Genomic DNA, 20,395 nt, shown 5'->3' on the forward strand with positions numbered 1-20,395 from the left:
CTGTGTAATTTCTAATGGAACAGGGGCTCTACCTAGGAAAGGAATTCTCAGATAAATTTAGAGAGACAGCAACTTAGGGGAAAATCACTTAGCCAGTCATTCAGTCACCAGTAAGCTACTGTGGCAAAGAAGTTGAAATAAGAAGTATGCAGTAAATGTTCCAGGATATCATCAATGTGGTTAATTCCTTTTTTTTTTTTTTTAAGTGTTTAAAATAGAAGAATCCTTAGGATACTTAATGAGATAGGGAGCAGTTAAAAATTATTTTCCCCTCTACAGTTCTCTAGTTGTCTATTGTAAAGAACTTAGGAGTTGTTACATTTAAAAGATGGGCCATGGACTTTTCTTTTACAGAAAGACATTCAAAATTTGCTGACCTTTTCTATAATGACAAAGCAGAACCTTCAACACAAACCCACTGAACCTGTACATTCAATGTAAAGGGAATGTTATTAACAGTTCATGAGAGATTGACTGCTTTTCTGGGGTACTTCCTATGACAAAGAAATTTTAAAGATGGATGTTTTAGAACATCATCATTTTGTAATTTGTACTGAAATGTTGAGAGTAATCTTAAAAAAAAAAAAAAAACCTCTCATAGCTGCACACTCAAAATATGTACTTATATTAGGGGTGAACTTAAAAAACACTTAAGATTTATTGAAGTGAACAATAAAAAATGTAAAAAATTTAGTCCGTTTCCTATCAAGAAGCCAAAATTAAATAGAAAATAAGATAATGCCCCAAAGCATAGCCAATAAATAGTACTCAATTTTTCACTGAAAAATTATAAGGTTAGAATGTGCATATAAGTATCTTCTTTCCTTGTGGAACCTTCATGTCAAAATTACATTTCCAAGAATGTAGAAGAGGTGATGAATCTTTTACAATAACCTCTTCTCCATTATAGGTAACCTGACATTTTTAGTGAACTCGGTGAAAAAGGCAATCTAAATTTGCCCATATTGATATTGGCCATATTGACCTATTGAGAACCTACACTGCAGGAAGGTGAATTAATACATTTAAACAAAGGTTTGGAATTTAGACTACTTAATGAGAAAATGTGCCTTAAGTGGGTCTTCATTCAGACTGTCCTATATCCACCACCAGCACAAAGAGTTCAGGGGATAAAGCTGACTTCTAGAAGGTGACTACTGGTTTTCGTTCTCAACGTACCGAATTTTGCAGCTAAAATACCAAGGCTCTGGTTTATATGAAAAGTGGAAGTGAAGCTGCTAATTATTTTTAAAAATCTGATAGCCACTACAAGATTGTTCTTAATGACTTTCCAAATACAACACTGAAAAACGTAAGAGTTCATGATTATTAAGTCACATTTTCCGTCAAGAAAAGGCTTGTTAGAAAACATAAAGAATGCCACCAACCTGGGGAAAAAAAAAAAGACTACATACTTAAAACGTTTGAATAAAAATTAACTTGGGAAAAAATTACTGAGTCTTCATAATTAAAACTTTACAAATTTTAGGAAGTATTTAATAAGCCCTTTTATACAGACATATTTTAGTCCGTGTGATAATAGTAACTGACTTCTAACTGTTCAATAAATATGAAGGTTTTTACCTGCTTTCAAAGGACTACTACAAATTTAATTAGGAAAATAAATGCAGTTCTATCATTTAGCAAAGGAACATGTTTATATGTTTTTAAGATGCCAGAGATAATTAGTTCCCTGTTAATTCAAACAACATATACATTTTCTCCAAATAAACTTATCATAATAAACTTCTCATCAGTACCTCAGCAAGAAGTGCTATGCCTCAGTGGACTCTTGAGCCCTACAAAAGGACATGTCCTACCAATCTGACTGGATGGGGATAGTTTGTTGTCCAGCAATATACTTTGGAACACCCAATTTTGAGAATAAAAATGTACACTAAGCTCAGAGGTGCCACAAAGCTGTTCTAAGGAATGTCACGCAATTCAGGCAAGAAAAACAAAAAGAGCTACAATGTACATTATTTCAAAACAATGACTCACAGTTAATGAGTATTTTAAGTGATTGCAGAAGGCTGAAGTGATTAGTTTATTCCAACTACCAAATGCCAGGCTGCCAGGAGTGTTTATTATTCAGAACCTAGCAAAACAGGCCCTAAAATTACAAAGGTTTTTTTGATACATTTTTGAAACTTTCCTTTGAGAAACATCCAGCGTTAAATGGCAAACTGAGCCTTTTCATGCTAAACTTCTCTAAAATGAAAAATAAACTGAGTCAAGGCAAAAATTTAACCTGTTATGGAAATGACCTTTTCAACCCCCTATAGGAATGGTGCAGAGAATGTCCTGAAGTGAGGAATGAAAACAGAAATGCTGACAGTGGGTAATCTTCCTATAAAAAACAAAAGCATGAGAAAAAAAGAAAGGATAAATTAATGAAGAGCTAGACAAGCAAACAAGCAATGATTCACTACACCTCATCCTAAATTTAAAAATTCTTGTGTTCTTAAACTAAAATTATCACTAAGTATCCCTTCCCAGATACGATCACAAGTCAGAATCACTTGAGAGTTCAGAAAGTCATCAAACCTACACTTAAAAGCCAAATCAAAACTAACTTGAATATTTATCTGCAAAGTTAGAAACAAATCTAATGTTTCTGTTTTGGAAGGCCTGAATAGTGGAACCATTATTGAGTGTCAATTATTTTCACAAAGTATCAGGATCTAGAAATAGACTCCAGAATTTTTTTCTTAAATAACATTTCTTTTACAATCATAGAAAGGCAGGGGGCTGGGAGAAAATGTTACAGAGTTCAAGCTAATTCAGCTTTTATAGAAAATTCTTTCAATATTGCGAGCTTCTTTTGCACTGGCTTATTTACTTTTTTATTCCTTAGTAAAAGAAAAATAAAATCGTCATCGTAAGAATCACTGAAATGATGGATATAAGCCAGTTACTGTGCTAAGCACTGGCAAATGATAAAAGTAAACATGATCCTTGGCCTCTCGGGGCCTTTTAGGCAGAGGGAGAAATGGCACACACAAATGTAAAACCATGACTATAGGCAATGAGATAGCATATTCATGGCACTGAGAGAGCAAAAGGATGCTGATCTAACCTACTGAAGAACATCAGAGGAGGTGTTCCTGAGGTAAGGAAATGACCACTGAGCTGAGACCATGAAGGATGAGAGAGAAGAAAAACACCATTGGGCCAAAGGTGCAAATGGAGAGAAAAATAGGGACTTGGTCTTTCGGGGTTTCATAAATTGTAGTATTAAGGATTTTTGTCTCAATCCTTCCTGTGGATCTTAAGAGCAATAGGAAGCCAACTGAGTGTTTTAATTAAAGGAATATCATTAAATTTGTGTCTTGAGAAACATCACTCTGGCTGCATTGTAGAGACTGAATTCGATTAGCACACCAGGGTCTATACAAGGAAACCAATTAGAATTGTCATAGCTCAAGTCAGGAAATAGTGGACTGAGCCGGGGTAGTGAAAACAGAGAAACAAGTTGTTGAGATATTTTAGACACAAAAATAAACAAGACTGGATGATGGACTGGGGTAATATTCACTAAAATGAGGAATGGTAAAGGAAGCCCAGATTTAAGGGTGGGGGGGAGATCATAAATTCATAAAATATGTTTCAAGCGCTCTTGGAGCGCACGTAAGAGATGCCAAGTTGGACCCATGTTATTAAACTTGAATCCTCATTACAAAGGTACGAATCTGCACTATGGACCCAGATGCACAATGAACTGACATCATGACCAAGGATTCAACCTTAGAAATCCCAACATATGAAATAAAACCTCGGTAGAATGAGAAGAGTCTGCAAATGAGACTAAGAACCACCGAAAAGCTACAAGGAAATCAGAAGTAAAGACCCACGGAACCAAAAATGTGAAGAGAACGACATTAATCGTGTTGAATGCGGCTGAAAGAGCACTGTCCATCTGATTCGGTGACGAGGTCACTGATAACCTCAACAGTATTATTTCGATGACCTTATTAAGACGTAGAAACAAAACCAGACTGGGCCGTGGAGGGAGCGGTGCTGGAAGCAATAAATGGAGAGAATGTTGTAAGTTTGTGTTTGAGTTTGGGTACGGAGATGAGGGAGAAGGCAGTAGCGACAGTTACCTTTTTTTTTTAATTGGAGAGACTTTAACATGTTTATAGAGAAGGAATTAGGTGAAAGAAGAAGGTAAAGATGAAAAGAAAGGAGGGATAATAAAATGTTAGGACAAATAAGAAAGCAGAGGTGATATGATGGCATGCACAGGAGAGAAGAAAGGAGTGCTACATAGGCACGATTTAGGTCTGCCATCGGGAGAATGAAGTCTTTTCTCTGTAAAGTAGGAAGTGAGGGGCCTGTGGAGAGAGCTGCATGTTACTCAGTGTAAGTATATCCTAAAGTAATAAAACTTTACTTAAATGAGGCCTTTATAGGATAACGGAAACACTTTCCTTTATTGCAGGACAGGGCACATAGTAAAGGTGCTATATATATATTCGCCCATTTTATCCTCAAAACAACGTTCTAAGTTTGTTAGCTCCTTCACAGATGGGGAAACTAAGGCCCAGGGAAGTGAAGTGATCTGCCCCAGGTAACCAGCAGCACTGGGTATTCAAAAGCAAGCCCTGACTCTAGAGTCAGTATGCTGTCGGGCCTCTTGTTGGGCTGGAGACCACGCCTTTGCACAGACACTGTCCCTACAGCATGATGGGTTCTCCCGACACTGAAGATCCTAAGTCTGGAATTGCTAGGACGAGAGTTATACTGACTCCCACATTAGCAAATAATATATAAATTAATGGCTAAGAAGCCTCGGCAATAAGACTTCATAAGCTGACTGTTGTAATCACTAGTTGACACTAGTGAGAATTTCAGAGATTTCTTTTTTAACCTTTCATCTCTTATTTTCTGGGCCTACAACTCCGATAGCACTACCGTGGCGCTGCAATTCATCTGCGTCTGTGTGGATCTCCCTCGCTAGATCTGGGCATTTCAAAGGCCGGGCCCATGTCTCCTCCATTAAAATACATGTTCAGTGCTTACTATGAGGCAACTATTGTGCCAGGTGCTAAAAAACAATATAAATAAGACAACCGTGATCTCTGGTGGCAGGGAGACAGGCAATGAACAATATATGCTTTTAAGTTGACAAAAATACTAGGAAGAAATCAGAACAGAGAATGAAAGGCAAGATCTAGAACTGGATGATTACAATATACTAACTAGAGAAGGCACTGCTGAAAACATCTAAGCTCAGACCTAAAAGCAGGAAAAGAGGCATTCCATGATTATGAATCCCCTAAGGTAGGGAAAAAATAATTTAAATAATTCAGAGACTAAAGAAGCCCAAGGTTGTCTGGAGAGTAGAAGCAAGGGTAAAACTGAGGAAAAGTCAGGGCAAGATCATTTAAGGCCTAATAGGCCATGATAAAGAATTTGGATTTTATTGTTTTTATAAAAGGAAGCAAGTAGCATTAAGCAGAAAACAGACATGATCTTATTTATGCCTTTGACTCATGTCATGATCTCAGGGTCCTGGGATGGAGCCCCGCATCTGGCTTCTTGCTCTGTTGGGAGCCTGCTTCTCCCTCCCCCTCTCCCCTCCCCCCTGCTTGTGCTCTCTATGTGTCAAATAAATAAATCTTAAAAAAAAATTGTAGTAAGTCATATTCTGTGAAGAATGCAGGGGTCAAGAGATAAAGTGAGAAGACCAGTAAGTGCTACTGTTCAGGCAAGAGGGGATGGCAGCTTGGAGGGGAGGTTGATAGATGAAAATGGTAAGATGTGGACAAGTTTGAGAAAGACTTAGGAGGTAAGTCTGAGCTATGAAAAAGGAGCAAAAGCAATTCAAAGGAGAAAAGACAGCCTTTTTTAAAAAATGGTATTAAAACAACCAGACATCCCATGCAAAAAAAAAAAAATGTTTATTCAAAAAAGTTAACTCAAAACTGATCATGGATCTAAATATAAAACTCAAAACTGTAAAACCTCCACAAGACAACACAGAAGATCTAGGCAACCATGGATTTGGCAGTAAGTTTTTAGATACAGCACCAAAAGCATGATCCACCAAAGAAAAAATTGATGAAGTAGATTTCATTAAAATTTAAAACTGCTGCTTTGCAAGTGACACTGTTAAGAGACTGAAGACAAGCCACAGACTAGGAGAAGATATGTGCAAAACACTTACCTGGTCAAGGACTGGTATCTAAAATACATAAAGGATTCTTAGAACACAGTAATAACAAAAACTGATTTTTTTAAATGGGCAAAAGATCTAAACAGGTACCTTGCCAAAGATGATACACAAATGGACAAGAAGCTTATGAAAGGATGTCATAGTACCAGGGAACTGCAAGTTAAAACAGCAATACCACCACGCACCTATTAGAGTAGCTACAATCCAAAACACCAACACAAAACACCAGTGAGGATGTGGAGCAACAGGAACTCTCATTTACTGCTGGTGAGAATGCAAAATGGTTCAGCCACTGTGGAAGACAGTTTGGTGGTTTCTCACAAAGCTAAGCATAGGCTTACCATAAGATTCAACAATCACACTACTAGATATTTTTCCAAATGAGCTGAAAATATATGTCCACAAAAAACTTTGCACATGAATGTTTACAGCACTTTATCCCTAAGTGCCAAAAATTGGAAGCAACTAAGATGTACTTCAATAGGTGAATAAACTGTGGTAGATCTAGACAGTGATAAAAAGAAATATGCTATGGAGTCACAAAAAGACAAGGAGGAACATTAACTGCATATTGCAACATGAAAGAAGCCACTGTAAAAGACTACATACTGTACGATTCCAAATACATGACATTTTGGAGAAGGCAAAACTAACAACACAGGAAAAGATCAGTAATTGCCAGGGATTGGAATAGTGAAGGATGAAAGGGTGGAGCAAAAAGGATTTTTAAGGACAGTGAAACTCTTCTGTAAGATACCCTAAGAGTGGATATGGGACATTATGCATTTAGCAAAACCCAAAGAATGGTATGATGCAGTAAGTGAATCCTAATGTAAATTGTGGACCTTACTGTATCAAAACTGGTTCTGCTGCAACAAATGTACAAAATAAATGCCAAGATGTTGGCACCTCCAGCTCCAAAACTGAAGAACCAGTCGGAAAAGAGGAAGGGGGAATCAAGATAGAAATTCTGTACCATTTGGTCAATTTTTCTATAAACTTAAAACTGCTATAAATAGGGGCGCTTAGGGGGTCTGGGTGGCTCAGTTGGTTGGGCGACTGCCTTCGGCTCAGGTCATGATCCTGGAGTCCCAGGATCGAGTCCCACATCGGGCTCCCTGCTCGGCAGGGAATCTGCTTCTCCCTCTGACTCTCCCCCCCTCTCATGTGCTCTCTCTCTCACTCTCTCTCTCAAATAAATAAATAAAATCTTTAAAAAAAAAAAAAATAGGGGCGCTTGGCTAGCTCCGCCGGTAGAGCATGTGACTCTTGATTGCAGGGTTGTGAGTTTGAGCCCCACGTGCAGCAAAGCATTTACTTAAAATAAAAAATAAATTTAAAAAACTGCTATAAATAATGTTTTAAAAGTCCAAAAGCAAACAATTGAACTAACGAATAATGAAGATACTGTATATGGGAGATAAGGAAGAGATCGCTCCATGGTTTTTCACATAATGAGATCAACAGTGGTGCTCCATTGAGATATGGAAGACTAAGAGAAAAATAAAAATAGTTCAGGATTGAACATTTTACTTTTTTTAATTATCCAAGTGAATATCAAGACTGGAGCTTTGAGGAAGGGCTGGGGACAGAGGGAGATAAAAACTGGGGCAGAGTTAACAGAAGTATTAAGCCATGATAAGGGATAAGATCATCTAAGTGTAGAGGCGCCTTGCTGGCTCAGTCAGAAGAGCATGAAACTCTTCATCTTGGGGTTGAGTTCAAGCCCCATGTTGGGTGTAGAGATTACTTAAATAAATAAATAAATAATCTAAGTGTAAAGGGAGAAGAGGTTAAAGGAAAAGCTCAAGGGCTGAGCACTGAACTACTTTCCATAGTTGGATGAAAGAGTTAAGACCAGCAACAGCAACTATAAAGTAAAGGCACGGAGGAAAACCAAAAGCATATGCTGTTATGGAAGTCAAGAAAAGGGCATTTCAGAAGGTAGAAGTGTTCAACTACACTGAATTCTGTTAAAAGATCAAATAAAAAGGCACAGGTAAGTGTCCAGTGGATTTGGCAACAGCGAGGACCTGGGTGACTTTGACAAGAGCAGTCCTAGTGGTATCAGATGCAAAAGCCAGATTGGAATAGATTGAAAAGTAAATAAAATTTGAGAAACTGTAACGTTATGAGTAGACAGTAAGAGTGAACAGAGACTGCAGAAGTTAGAGGGTGGGGAAAGAATCAAAGTTCCTTTTCTTAATATAGGACTACATAACCAGATACATTAAGGATTCAATAGAGAGGGAGATTTTCTCATAAAAAGAGAAAGTACTAAAGCCACAAAGTCCTTGACAAGATACAAGAGATACATCCAGGATCTAGAGGACAACAAAAAGAGCAAAAGACTTTGAAAAGAGGTGTACAAGGGCAGAAGCATCTTAATTATCACCAATGTTTAGGAGATGTATGCAATTTAGTAGGTGGATGATCAATAGGATTAAATGAACCAAATTAAATAACTATAATGGCTTAGAAATCTCCATTACTTGTGTAAGGACACAAACCAAATTGAAGGCAAATTCGAATATTTAAAAATGCTCAGTGACTTCCAGTTTCCAGTCCAACAAGTAAAAGCTGTCACTTCTGAGCACACAACAAGAAAAAAACTAAACTGAAAATCAACACCTCCTCTTGGATCCATCAGAGAACCAAGGTTACAGGACCAACCTCCAGCTCCAAAACTGAAGAACCAGGCAAATACAAATATCAGCAGCTTACTAGGAGAAACCACCACTGGAGCCAGCTGGGTAGAAAAACGTAAAAGAAACTAACTGCTAGACAGAGAGCACATAGGCTTGAGAGATTAAAAACTCCTAGGAAATCAACCTTATGGGGCCTCTTACATTTCCATGAATTTTATCTCCAGAAGCCCCATCAGGTTTGCAGGGTAAAGAACAGAGAAAAATCTCCTCTACTTCTGGAAGCAGGAGAAGGAAAAGTAACCATTTTGAAATATACCCAGAGCATATCATTCTCCTTAACAAAGGGCTGCCCACAAGGAATATTATTTTACCAAAGCCTAACAAAATGAAGAAAGGGAAGTATTCAAATCAGGCCCTTTCTACCTTCATGTCTCATATGGGGAAAGGGGGGCACTTGTGAAGGTGAAAGCCAACAGCAGAGTCCACTAAAAAACTGAGACCTAATGATAGGACCACAAAGCACTTCCCCTAACCCCACACCTTACCCACTAACATCAACAGGGAATTACTGAAAGAATGGCAAAACTAAGATTCTATTTATAAAGAAGTCTCTAAGGAATCCCAAGAATACAGATTGGTCCAAAAAAAAGCACATTAGAGGTAATTTCAGCCTCTGACACATACAGGTAGAACAAATAGTAAACAGACTAACACCTAACCAGATCAACATAAAACCTCACTACAGACCTATTTGCCTAAGTTCCTTTACCAATACAGCATGTCTGGCATTTAACAAAAAATGATAAGGTACCCTAAAAGATTAAAAAAAAAAATACACACAAAATCTGAATACACAAAACAAGCAACAAAACCAGATTCAGATATGGCAGATATGTTTGAACTACTAGACCAATAATTTCAAGTAACTACGAAAACACTAAAAGCTCTAATGGAAAAAGGGGATAACATGCAAAAACGGATGGGTAATATAACTCTAAGAAAGAATCAAAAAGAAATGTTAGGACTCAAAATCAAAGTCAGAAATGAAGAATGCACTACAGCTAAAAGACATGTCAAGAGAAACTTCCTAAACTGAAAAAAGAGGGGAAAAAAGGAACATCCAAAAACTATGGGACAATTTAAAAAGAGGTAACATATGCACAATGGGAACACCAGGAGGAGAAGAGAAAGGAACTAAAGAAATACTTGAAAAAATAATGGTTGAGAATTTTCCAAAATTTATAACAGACCCTGGAGCACAGATCCAGGAAGCTCAGAGAATATGACACAGGATAAATCCAAAATATCCACACTTAGGCATATGACATTCACACTGTAGAAAATCAAAGACAAAGGAAAAATCTTGAAAGAAGCCAGAGGTAGGAGTAGGGGAGAAGAAACCTGACCTATAGAGGATAAGCATAAGAATTACATCAGATATTTCTTCAAAAATCATACAAACAAGAAGACAGAATGAATAAAGTGTTGAAAGAAAAAAAAACCTACCAATCTAGAATTCTGTATACAGCAAAGGTATCCTTCAAAATTAAAGAAGAGAAAAACATTTTCTCACATAAAAATGGACGGACTTTGTTACCAGTAGACCTGCCTTGAAAGAAATGCTAAAATAAGTTCTCCAAAGAAAAGAAAGATTGTATAGGTCACGGGTCTACACAATTTCCTTTTGAAAGAGCATCAGAGAAGTAGTTTCAAAAGGCAAAACAAAATCTTTTCTTTTTAAAACTCTAAATTGATATTAACACAGTTTGTTCAAAATGAAAGCAACAATATTTTGGTTGATTATAGCTTATGGAAAAGTGAAATAAAGGACAGCAATGTTATAAGGCATGGGAGAGAAAAAGCAGAAAGATTCTATTATAAGGTACCTGCACTACCCCTGAAGTGGTATGTATTATTTGAAGACAGATTAGTTATAAATGTATACAGCAAACTCTGAGGCAATAATTAAAAAAAATTTTAGAAGTATGGTAAGAGAGAAAATAGAATTATATTCAATACTCAAGATCAGAAAAAATAAAGAAGGGGAAGGCAAAATAAATTTTAAAAGAACAAAGGCAATGAAAAGTTACAAACAACACATTAATCCAACTCTATCAATAATTGCTTTAAATGTAAATAGCTGAAATAAATCAATTAAAAGACAAAGACTACCAAGTGGATAAAAAAACAAGACCCACTTCAAATATATAGATATATGTAGATTAAAAGTAAAAGGATAAAGAAATTACACCATGATAACACTAATCAAAATAAAACTAGAATAGCTTAATTTCAGGAAGTGCAAACTTCAGAACAAGAAAAAGTTACCAAGGATAAAGAGAGTCATTATGTAATGAAAGGATCAATTCTCCGTGAAGACATAACAAGCCTTATTAATACACCCTGGCCTAACAATAGCACATCAAAATATATGAGGCAAAAACTGACAGAACTAAAATAAGAAACTGATTAATCAATCTACTATTATACTTAAAGACGACTTCAACACTGTTCTATCCCTATCAGTAATTGACAGATCCAGCAAGTAGAATATCAATAAAGACACAGTTGAACTGAACAGCACCAATCAACTGGACCTAAGTGACACCTAAAGAATACTTCATCCAACAACAAAATATGCCTTCTTAAGCTCACACGAAAACACTCACCATGATTAACGGCCATAAAACACATCATAAAAAATTTAAAAGAATAGAAATAACACTAAGTATGTTCTCAAACCACAGCAGAATTAAAGTCAGTGACGAATAACAAGTATTTACAGGTAGATGGACATCCCAAAATACTTGGAGATTTAAAAACTTACTTCCAAATAACACATTGGTGTAAAAAAAAAAATTCTCAAGAGAAATTTTAAGATATTTCAAACTACAAGATGAAAATACAACTTATCAAAATACTGGGATAGTACAAAAAATGCTTAGAAAGAAGACCAATATAAACCTAAGGCAAATAGAATAAAAATTAGAGCAGAAATCAATGAAACTGAAAACTGTAAAATAGAGAAAAAACAAAACCAAAATCTGGCTATTTTATCAATAAAATTGATAAACCTCTGGCCAGGCTAACAATGAAAAGGAAAGAAGGGACAATTAATATTACAAATGAAAGAGGGGTCATTACAGCCAGTCCCTTGGACATTAAAAGGCTATTAAGGAGTATTATTAACAACTCTCTCACCACAAATTTGAAAACTTAGATGAAATGAACCAATTCCCTAAAAGATACAATCTGCCAAAACTTACTCAAGAAGAAACAAACTGAATAAGGTTATCTGTATTAAAGAAACTGAATCAATAATTAATAACTTTCACAAAGAGAAAACACCAAGCCCAGATGGCTTCGCTGATGAATTCTACCAAATATTTAACAAAATGATACCAACTTTCTGCAATCTCTTTCAGAAAGTAGGAACAAAGGGAACAATTCCTCATTCATTCTGAGGCAAATCTAGTATCAAAATCAGATAAAGCCATTACAAGAAAGGAAAATTATAGATCAGTATCTCTCATTAACATTGATACAAAAATATTCAGCAAAATCCAAAGAACTGTATGACACAAGAGTAAACCCTAATGATGTCTATCAATATTAGTTCATTAATTGCAACAAATGTGCCACACAGAAGCAAGAGGTTAATAAGGAAAACTATGGGAGGGAAAACTGGGTATATGGTTGGTGGGGTGTGAGGTCTCTGTACTTTCTTGTCAATTTTCCTGTAAAACTAAAATTACTTTTTAAAAAAGAGTCGATTTAAAAATGCATACTAAGTAAAATATCCCTTTTATCTACTTTAAACACTGATGTTCTATAAAAAAATGTTCCTGAGAATATGCATTCTTTCTGGTAAAGATGTTTGGCAATCAATGGTGCAACAGAATTATTTCTATTTTGACAGATCTTTCAAATGCCATCTCTGTTGCTTACTGATTATGTGCCCTCCAGCAGATTTTGAAGCCTCTGGGCTTCAGCATCTTTGTGCATAAACCGAAAAAAAAAAAATAATCACCTTTCTCACAGGTCAGTTGGATTAAATTAAGGCCAGCTGGCCAAAGCTGCACAGAGCAGGCATGGGTGTGTTCTTTTCTCCCTCATTTGCCCCAGAATTCTAACTCAGGTAGGATAATACACCCAATTTCAAACGAGTATTTCTCAAAGGTAAACGTATACCCTGCAAGGTACATGTAACCATTAAACAATACCTTGTGCCTTACAGGAGCTCAACTTAAAATTTTAAGTGAGAAAAAGCTAAATATTTAATTGGTAGTTTAAAATGCTGTTATGCTAAAACATTGCTCTAGCAGAGTATCCACACTATATTTCAAGAGGCAACATAAGACTATGCCTTCATTAGAACTAAGGCCACATTCTCAGATTTCCAGGGCGGCTACTTCACCATCGTCTGCTGTTTGGGATAGATCCCAAACCTTTCCACTGAAGCAGCTTTTTGTTTCTAATTATGTTACTAAACACAAGTTGATTTTCTTCTCATTATCAGTCACATGTCAACAGTTTAGCTCCAACGGGCCTGGTTACCCTTAAATTAGCAAGGACAACCTGAAAAATAACATTTCACATTATACAAGTCATTTAAAATGGAATGGATAGTAATCTGAGTCAGAACTAAGCAAGCAAAAAAATGGAAGACCGTACTTCTTAAATTATGACTTCTCAAGGTCTTAGGTATTAGATGTTTTCTCTTTCCCCCTGAACTGTACACATTTGCCTGTACATAAAGACTACTAGACTAATTTTTAGGTGCAAATTATTCTGCAGATCACTATGGAACATTCTGTGCATAAAATCAAACACTTTGCTGTATCTGTACGGATAAACAAAGTGACATGAGGACTCTAGGGCCGAAGAGGCTGAACAAACCTGTACTGAGCTGTCACACATTAAGAACAACGATGAACCGAAGCATGTTCAGGGAAGATCTAAAAAAACCTTTAAGGATTCCAAAACTATGTTGCATGAATAAGGGCAGTATGATGGAGGTGCTTAATCTATTTAAAAATAAAAGCAACAACAGAACGGGCTTGAAATTAATACAGTATTACAGCCATCTTAAAACATCTGGAGGCCGTCAGAGTTGAAGGAAATCAGACTTGCTTTATGTCCTCCAGAACTAGGAACAACATGAGGAGGCAGCAGAGTACAGATCTCTGAGCTTGCAGTCAAGAGAGTTGGGTCCTACAATTGTGGATCCACTGTGTGGTATCAGAAATACAGGAGATATTCCTGGATATTCATTCCTTTGTATATAAAATGAGGGTGCTCAACTAGATAATGCCTATGGTAATTTTCAAATAAAATATGACATGGAAGCAAATCCTGGATCCACTTCTCACCATGAGGGCATCCTGGACATGAAATCATCTATCTCATCAAGTAGTGAGTTCTCGCTCTAGTTCACATATCATCATTATCATTTGCTCCACCATAAAGGTGAAAGTAGAACAGACACAGCCAACTATTTTAATTAAACACCAAATGTCCACAAGCTAGTGTTCTTATAATAAGAATTAAAAGATAGGATGGAAGATTATTGTGGTTTCTATGTTACCATCTATTGAATAAACCATACTAATATTTCTAGGGGGAAAAAAAAAACTAAATCATTTTTCTAAATCATTTGTATTGAATATCGCATTTTCCTTTGATTCTAGATATACTAAATAGTATATGCTAACACTCCACTCTGTGAACCTACTTAATATTCCTCAGAGAATAACAGCATAACTTTTTTCTCTAAATGATTTTATATACTACCCAACATTATTTTTTAAGCCTTATATAACAAATTCCCCTAAGTTACAGCATAAATGAATGCTTTTAAAACTCAAATTAATTTCTCAAACCAAGATAAAAATTATTCAGTACAACTGTTTTCTAGGTTCTAGATATCATGTAAGTAAAACAGGCAAAATGAAGCCAGGCAATAATCTCATGGAATATGTACTCAACTTTCCATACAAAGTATAATATTTTAATAGTGCTCAGAGCTTAAGAAATACTAAATTAAAAATGGATGATAAACACTAAGAGCACAGGTAAAAGATGCCCTGAAATATAGGAGGCTAAGTACACCAAAGGTACAATGTCTGTGGATGTATGTATCTAAATGCACTCCAAAGTACTACAAAAACACATCTGTGGTTCATCCTTTTTTCTGGGAGAGATTTTTAAGAAAAATTATTTTCCTAATTCTACACCTGTCTGAAAATCCAAGGATATCTGTTGTAAGTTGACTTTACCATCAGACATTACATTGAACACATTTAACATTTTTCTACCTATGCCATACCTTACCTCTTGAGTAGAGATCCCTTTGATCATAATTCCTGAAAACTCCGAAGCATACTTTGAAGTTCCCTAACATTTTTACTGCAGTAATCTAATTACCTTAGAGGATACTAGTGGAAAAGAATTTTAGAGCACCTATGTGCTTATTTTTGAAAACAAAAATCTTTCACATTTTAGGCAATCTTCTTAATGGCAAATAAAAATACCCGAATAAAAAGCAAGCAATTGCTTAGGACATTTTGCTCAATTGTTTCAATATAGCAAAGTAAAGTAAGAATAAGATCTGAGCTCGTAAACAACAAACTGTAAGGTCAGTACTTTGTCAGACACACTGCTTATGTGACATTTACTTTTTTTAAACAAAAGCTATTTTGTCTCCTCACTAAAGAACAAAAACAAAATTTTATTATTATAGTTAATCCAATGAATGATGGTGAAACAATAAGCCTATGTTCTTATACCTCAAAGATATAAAGGTAAGCCATGTTTAACATTCTCTCATGTTTTTATTTTGAACACAGTGTAGGGAAGAGTCCACGTGATAAAAATTAAAGTATTTAAAACTCTCATTTCACCATTATTTTTACAGTATGTCTGAAGTTTCTGGTACAGAATTTTTATTTAACCCTTCACACAACCCACTCTTTTGCATATATAGTTAAGGCTTATAAATTTTTTGTATTCAAGTAAAAAATACAGCCTTCTATTGAAATATGTCTGTGAATCTTTTAATGGCTTTAATTCTAAAAACAAAATTTTATCCACAGAATCTTAACTCCTTTTCCAAACTTACCAGAGTAATTAAGCCAAGAATTTTAGCTTCCTTCTACCCCCCAAACACAGTAACTATTCTAAATCATAATTTCCTTTTTTATTTTTTCAGAGTATAATTTCTTTGGGGAGCCAAACGGTTTCATTTTAATCCACAAGTTGTCATTAATTCAACTTTTATTTCTTGTCTAGGACCCCATCACCATGTTTTTAATCTTTGGAGTCCACTTCTTATATATGTTTTCTTCAAATCAAAGAGAAACCCCTCTTGCTTCTAGCAGACTCTGCATAGAAAAGGTAAATTGTTCCAGTGGCTTCAGTTTTAAAGTTTATGTAACTATAAAGAATCATAAAAACCAAGTTTTATCCTTTTCCATGTTGTCTTGATAAGGTTAAAAGCAAGAGACTCTCAAGATTTCTCCTTCTACGATTATCTGTTCAAACAGAACATTAAATATAAAACGTCTTTCTTCTCCTGTTAACAGCTCTTGTGAATTGGGTAGTTCTCCAATCAGCCAATATTTCCAGATGTTCTTTTTCTGGGTCAAGGATTTGTCTTTTATATGCTATTTTGTAAGGGGTTATATTTTGATCAGTCTCACTTTAAAAGATTTGACCATGTTATTCCTGATATTTACAATATTTCAAGAGTTTTAATGGTTTGCAAAATGGACACACCAAAACAGCATCTAAAGAAAAAAAAAAAACAAAAACCCACTTCTGGAAACAAAGATGAAGCTAATCAGGAAAATGGAAAAAAAAAAGACTAAATAGATCACCTATTTCATACATTTGGCACTGGATGACCCAATGAAGAATCATTTTAATTTAATAGTTTTTGGAAAATTTTTTTCAAAAAAGATTTACACAAGAATAGGATATATATTCAGAAATACTTAGAGGAAGACACATAAAATTAAAATACACTTAAAAATACTGTTGTTTTCATTGTCTACTCCTGAAACAAAAATAAGCCATTTATCAGTAAGTGCATTTTTTTCATGGAGAAAATATTTATTAGTTTTCAAATGATCACATAATACAAATATTACACAATTAGTCATTCTAGGAAAAAAATTAGCTTATACTAATAATCATAAAATAAACACTGAAAAATATAGGATTGCATAGTGACACGAAATATAAAAAAATCTGAAAGGAAAATGTATCAAAATAAAAGTTTAAATAAACAAATCAGTTCACATTAATATACAAAAAGTTTCACTTTAAAATAGCTTTTAGTGGCATGAGGTGAATGGAAATGCACTTACATTTCTTTTGCACACTTTAAGGAACAGAGCTAAAATTTAATCAAAGCATGAAGTTAAGAGATTAAATCACTTTTCATCTTTAAAGCTGAAACAAAAGGCTAATAATCGCACAGGCCATAAACTGGTTGGTACTATGGTTCAAAGAGTTCAACTTAATTTCCAAGCAAATTTCACTTTCATTTCCCCTGAGTTCTAAAATGGTGGGTATTTTTTAATTTATGTGTTTGTAAAGACGGTCTTATTCATATTTAACAACAATAAATCAAGCATAAAAAGCTGTAATCATTCATGGGAATTCAGAGCTCCCTACAGAAATTTTAGTTCAAATTGATCTTTTAAACTTTTAAGTACTATACAAAAATTTATAATTAGTGAGAAAAAAAAAAACAGGTCTCATGGAAAGAAAGACTAAAGGCCAGGTTATAAACTTAGTAAATGTGGTTCCTAAGACCTTCAAGATCCCTAAAACATTTAGATGCTTAACTCTAGAATTTCTATTCCTAAAAAGTATACCAAATAAAACAAACTGGCAGCATCAGGTAACTTTTAAAAACTTCTTTAATAGCTTTTGACTGACCAGTTAATAGATACCAAAGAGAAAAATAGAAACATTTTGATAACTCCTTCCATTTGGATAACTATTTCGCAACACTTCTTCACATGTAGAGGCTTATTCTAATATTGCCTTTGCTCTATAAAATACTTTCTCATTTCAGTATCATTCAAACTTTAGTATGCCTTTAATGCAGAACAATACCTCAAATTTAACAGGTATTTACTATTTTAGAAGACTGCCCAAGCTACTTTGATCTCAAAAGATGTCTCTCCTACTCCATACTGGAATCTCTGTTGATTTGACAAATAAGAATTAAGGCTCAAGACCAGAAAAAGAGAAGTTAAAGACTGTATCCTAATACTAAAAGTAATTTGGGAATAATTAAGAAATTCACCTTTTTATTTACTAGTTCTTTTCAGTGTCAGGCAACAAAAAACAGTTCCAGAAGTTTTTGGGATCTCCTATAATACTTAAAAAAAAAGGGGGGGGGTTGCCTGCTTCATTAAGGTGATTTTCAATCCCACAAATCTTTTAAGTGAAACAGAGAGCTGCTTTTAAAAGAAAGGAGTCTCTCATACTGCCTCTATTTCAGTCTTCTGAATAGAAAGGAATATTTGCATGGCCATGTAAAACTCCAATCTGAAAAAATTGTTTCATTATTTGAGCCTTTCCATTTCCAGACCAAGAGTACACCAGAATAAATCTTAAAGTTTATAAATGACAAGATCAGGTGGCTCTCTCATCCTTGTGTCTTCTAGATATAGTGCGTGGCTCCGTTCACCACTGCCTTCCAAACTGCAGGTGCTGCATGTGTGACAGAGATCATCCATGAAGGCTCTGCTAGAAGAGTTCCTTTTGCTGAAGAAGTATGATGTTTACCAGTTGAAAGAAATCTGGGCAATTAGAGAACAAATAAACCGGTCTCCCATTATCAAGATACCTGGAGTCACAGAAGGAATCCACCAAGGAAAAATGAAAACTTGCCAAAGACACCAAAGTTCACGTTCTACCCACTGTAGATGATAAGAACTTCCTGGAATCAAATCCTACCCTTGGCATCAAAGAAACTAAGAGAAAACCATCTTAATGCCATGGGAAACATCTAGGACAAGGCTCTTTTTGCCACAAATAACATTATTCCTAGGGACTGGAAAACTACTTATGAGTATATATTTAACATAGCTTTCAGGGATAATATATCCTGAAACTTATAATCATTCACATTTATCTTATTAAAGAATGAAGCCTCAATTTGACAGTATCATCGTATCTTCTAAAAGATCTAATTAATGAAGTCCTAAAGTCTGAGGTAGGAAAAAGACCAAAAAGTTCTAACACGGTAGAGTAACACCTGGACATCAGACTGTGTAAATTAGGAAAGTTCAGATGTCCAGCTTGCCCAAAGATGAAATACAAAAACTTAATTACTGGAATATAAAAGAGCACTTAGAAGTCCACTAATACCATTCAAGGTTAAAATGGGCAAATATTCCTCTTTAAAATTCCTGTGGACTAAACAGGTAGTCACCAAATCTAGTGCCCCCAAATCATCCACTGCTTTAATCATCTGGAGAGAAAATTAAATAAATTGTAGGCCTCTTTTTTGAATTCGGCACTAGTTAGCATTCTTAGAAAAAACAAACAGATTGCAGCCCCACTTGGTTCTTATATGAACCCAAGGAGTATACCAATAGAATTAAATGGGCAATGGAAGGACACTCCAATCTATAAATAAACCCAAGTAAATAATGGAAAGCACCCACTTGTTTATTATCCTTTCCCACTCTCTCCAGTAGCTGGATATTCTGCCTCCAAGGGTTCAGTGGAGAAAGTGGACCCCTGACGTCAAAAGCTCTCCGTGGTCTTGGCTGTATCTGTGGTTCTAGGATCACTCCTTGCACCTCTGGTAGGAGAGAAGCACTGAAATAGAGAGCTGAATATAGATTTAAGAAAAAATTCTTATTAAGAAATTACATTCTCTGGTCATTTAAGTTTGTAATGACTTATCCTCAGGATAAAAAGGAGCTACCTTTGGGGATACTTTCTTTAGTGCCTTTCTAATTTGAATTTTAGAAATCTGTCACCACAAATGATTAATTCTTCAGTAATTATTAAGAAGGGGCCTATCTTGGTGTAAGCCATAACATACTCTGTGACAAACCACCCAACTTCGAGTGGAAGACCGAATCAAAAAATGATAAATTATGACTAGAAACAAGAGCACAGTTGTCTTAAAGGGACAGGGAAAGGCACTTGACCTCAGAGATATCAAATGAGGAGTCCCAGTTAGTTCTTCTGTCAAAGAGAAGAAGATGGATTGAAAAAGGAGAAACAGAATACTCAAGCATATTAACAGAAAAACTACTAAACTTTGGGAATCGTCTAAGAAGCTGAATTTGTTCTCATTTTTAAGTGTTCAGTAATTTAAAGAATTAATCAGACTACAGTCCCATATTACAGCAATACAAAGCTAAGCCTAAATTTTATCAAGTTATGACTACTGTCACTGAAAAAGATTTATTCTTCAAGCACTCATATTTAAAAGTGGGAGGGCAGAGCAGTGGACATAGTAGGTAATACAATCTAAAAATCTTTTTTAAATGTATGATCATTTGGTTTTGGGTCAAGAAGGACCAGGAAA

General features: G+C 35.3%; 1 protein-coding gene across 6 annotated transcripts in view; it reads right to left on the reverse strand.

The window, feature by feature from the left end:
- The window catches only part of TSC22D1 (TSC22 domain family member 1), a 133,471-nt gene that overhangs the window by 82,034 nt on the left and 31,042 nt on the right, over positions 1 to 20,395 (reverse strand). Inside the window, exons 2-3 of one of the 6 annotated variants that reach the window (XR_004678912.1) lie at positions 19,518 to 19,687; positions 17,100 to 18,647 (exon numbers count right to left, since the gene is read on the reverse strand). The exons of 2 other annotated variants lie outside the window; for them this stretch is intronic. Coding sequence is in view for 1 of the 4 variants with exons in the window: in XM_035003334.1 (XP_034859225.1) it covers positions 19,600 to 19,687 (88 nt within the window). In the remaining 3 variants the exon portion in view is untranslated. Of the gene's footprint in view, positions 1 to 15,519; positions 19,688 to 20,395 lie in introns of those variants that run through there. 3 more of the 6 variants (XR_004678913.1, XR_004678914.1, XM_035003334.1) reach the window with 3 other exon arrangements.

The sequence above is a fragment of the Mirounga leonina genome, unplaced genomic scaffold (genome assembly GCF_011800145.1).
Source record: "Mirounga leonina isolate KUSES-001 unplaced genomic scaffold, KU_Mleo_1.0 Mir_127, whole genome shotgun sequence".
Classification (NCBI taxonomy): Eukaryota; Metazoa; Chordata; class Mammalia; order Carnivora; family Phocidae; genus Mirounga; species Mirounga leonina.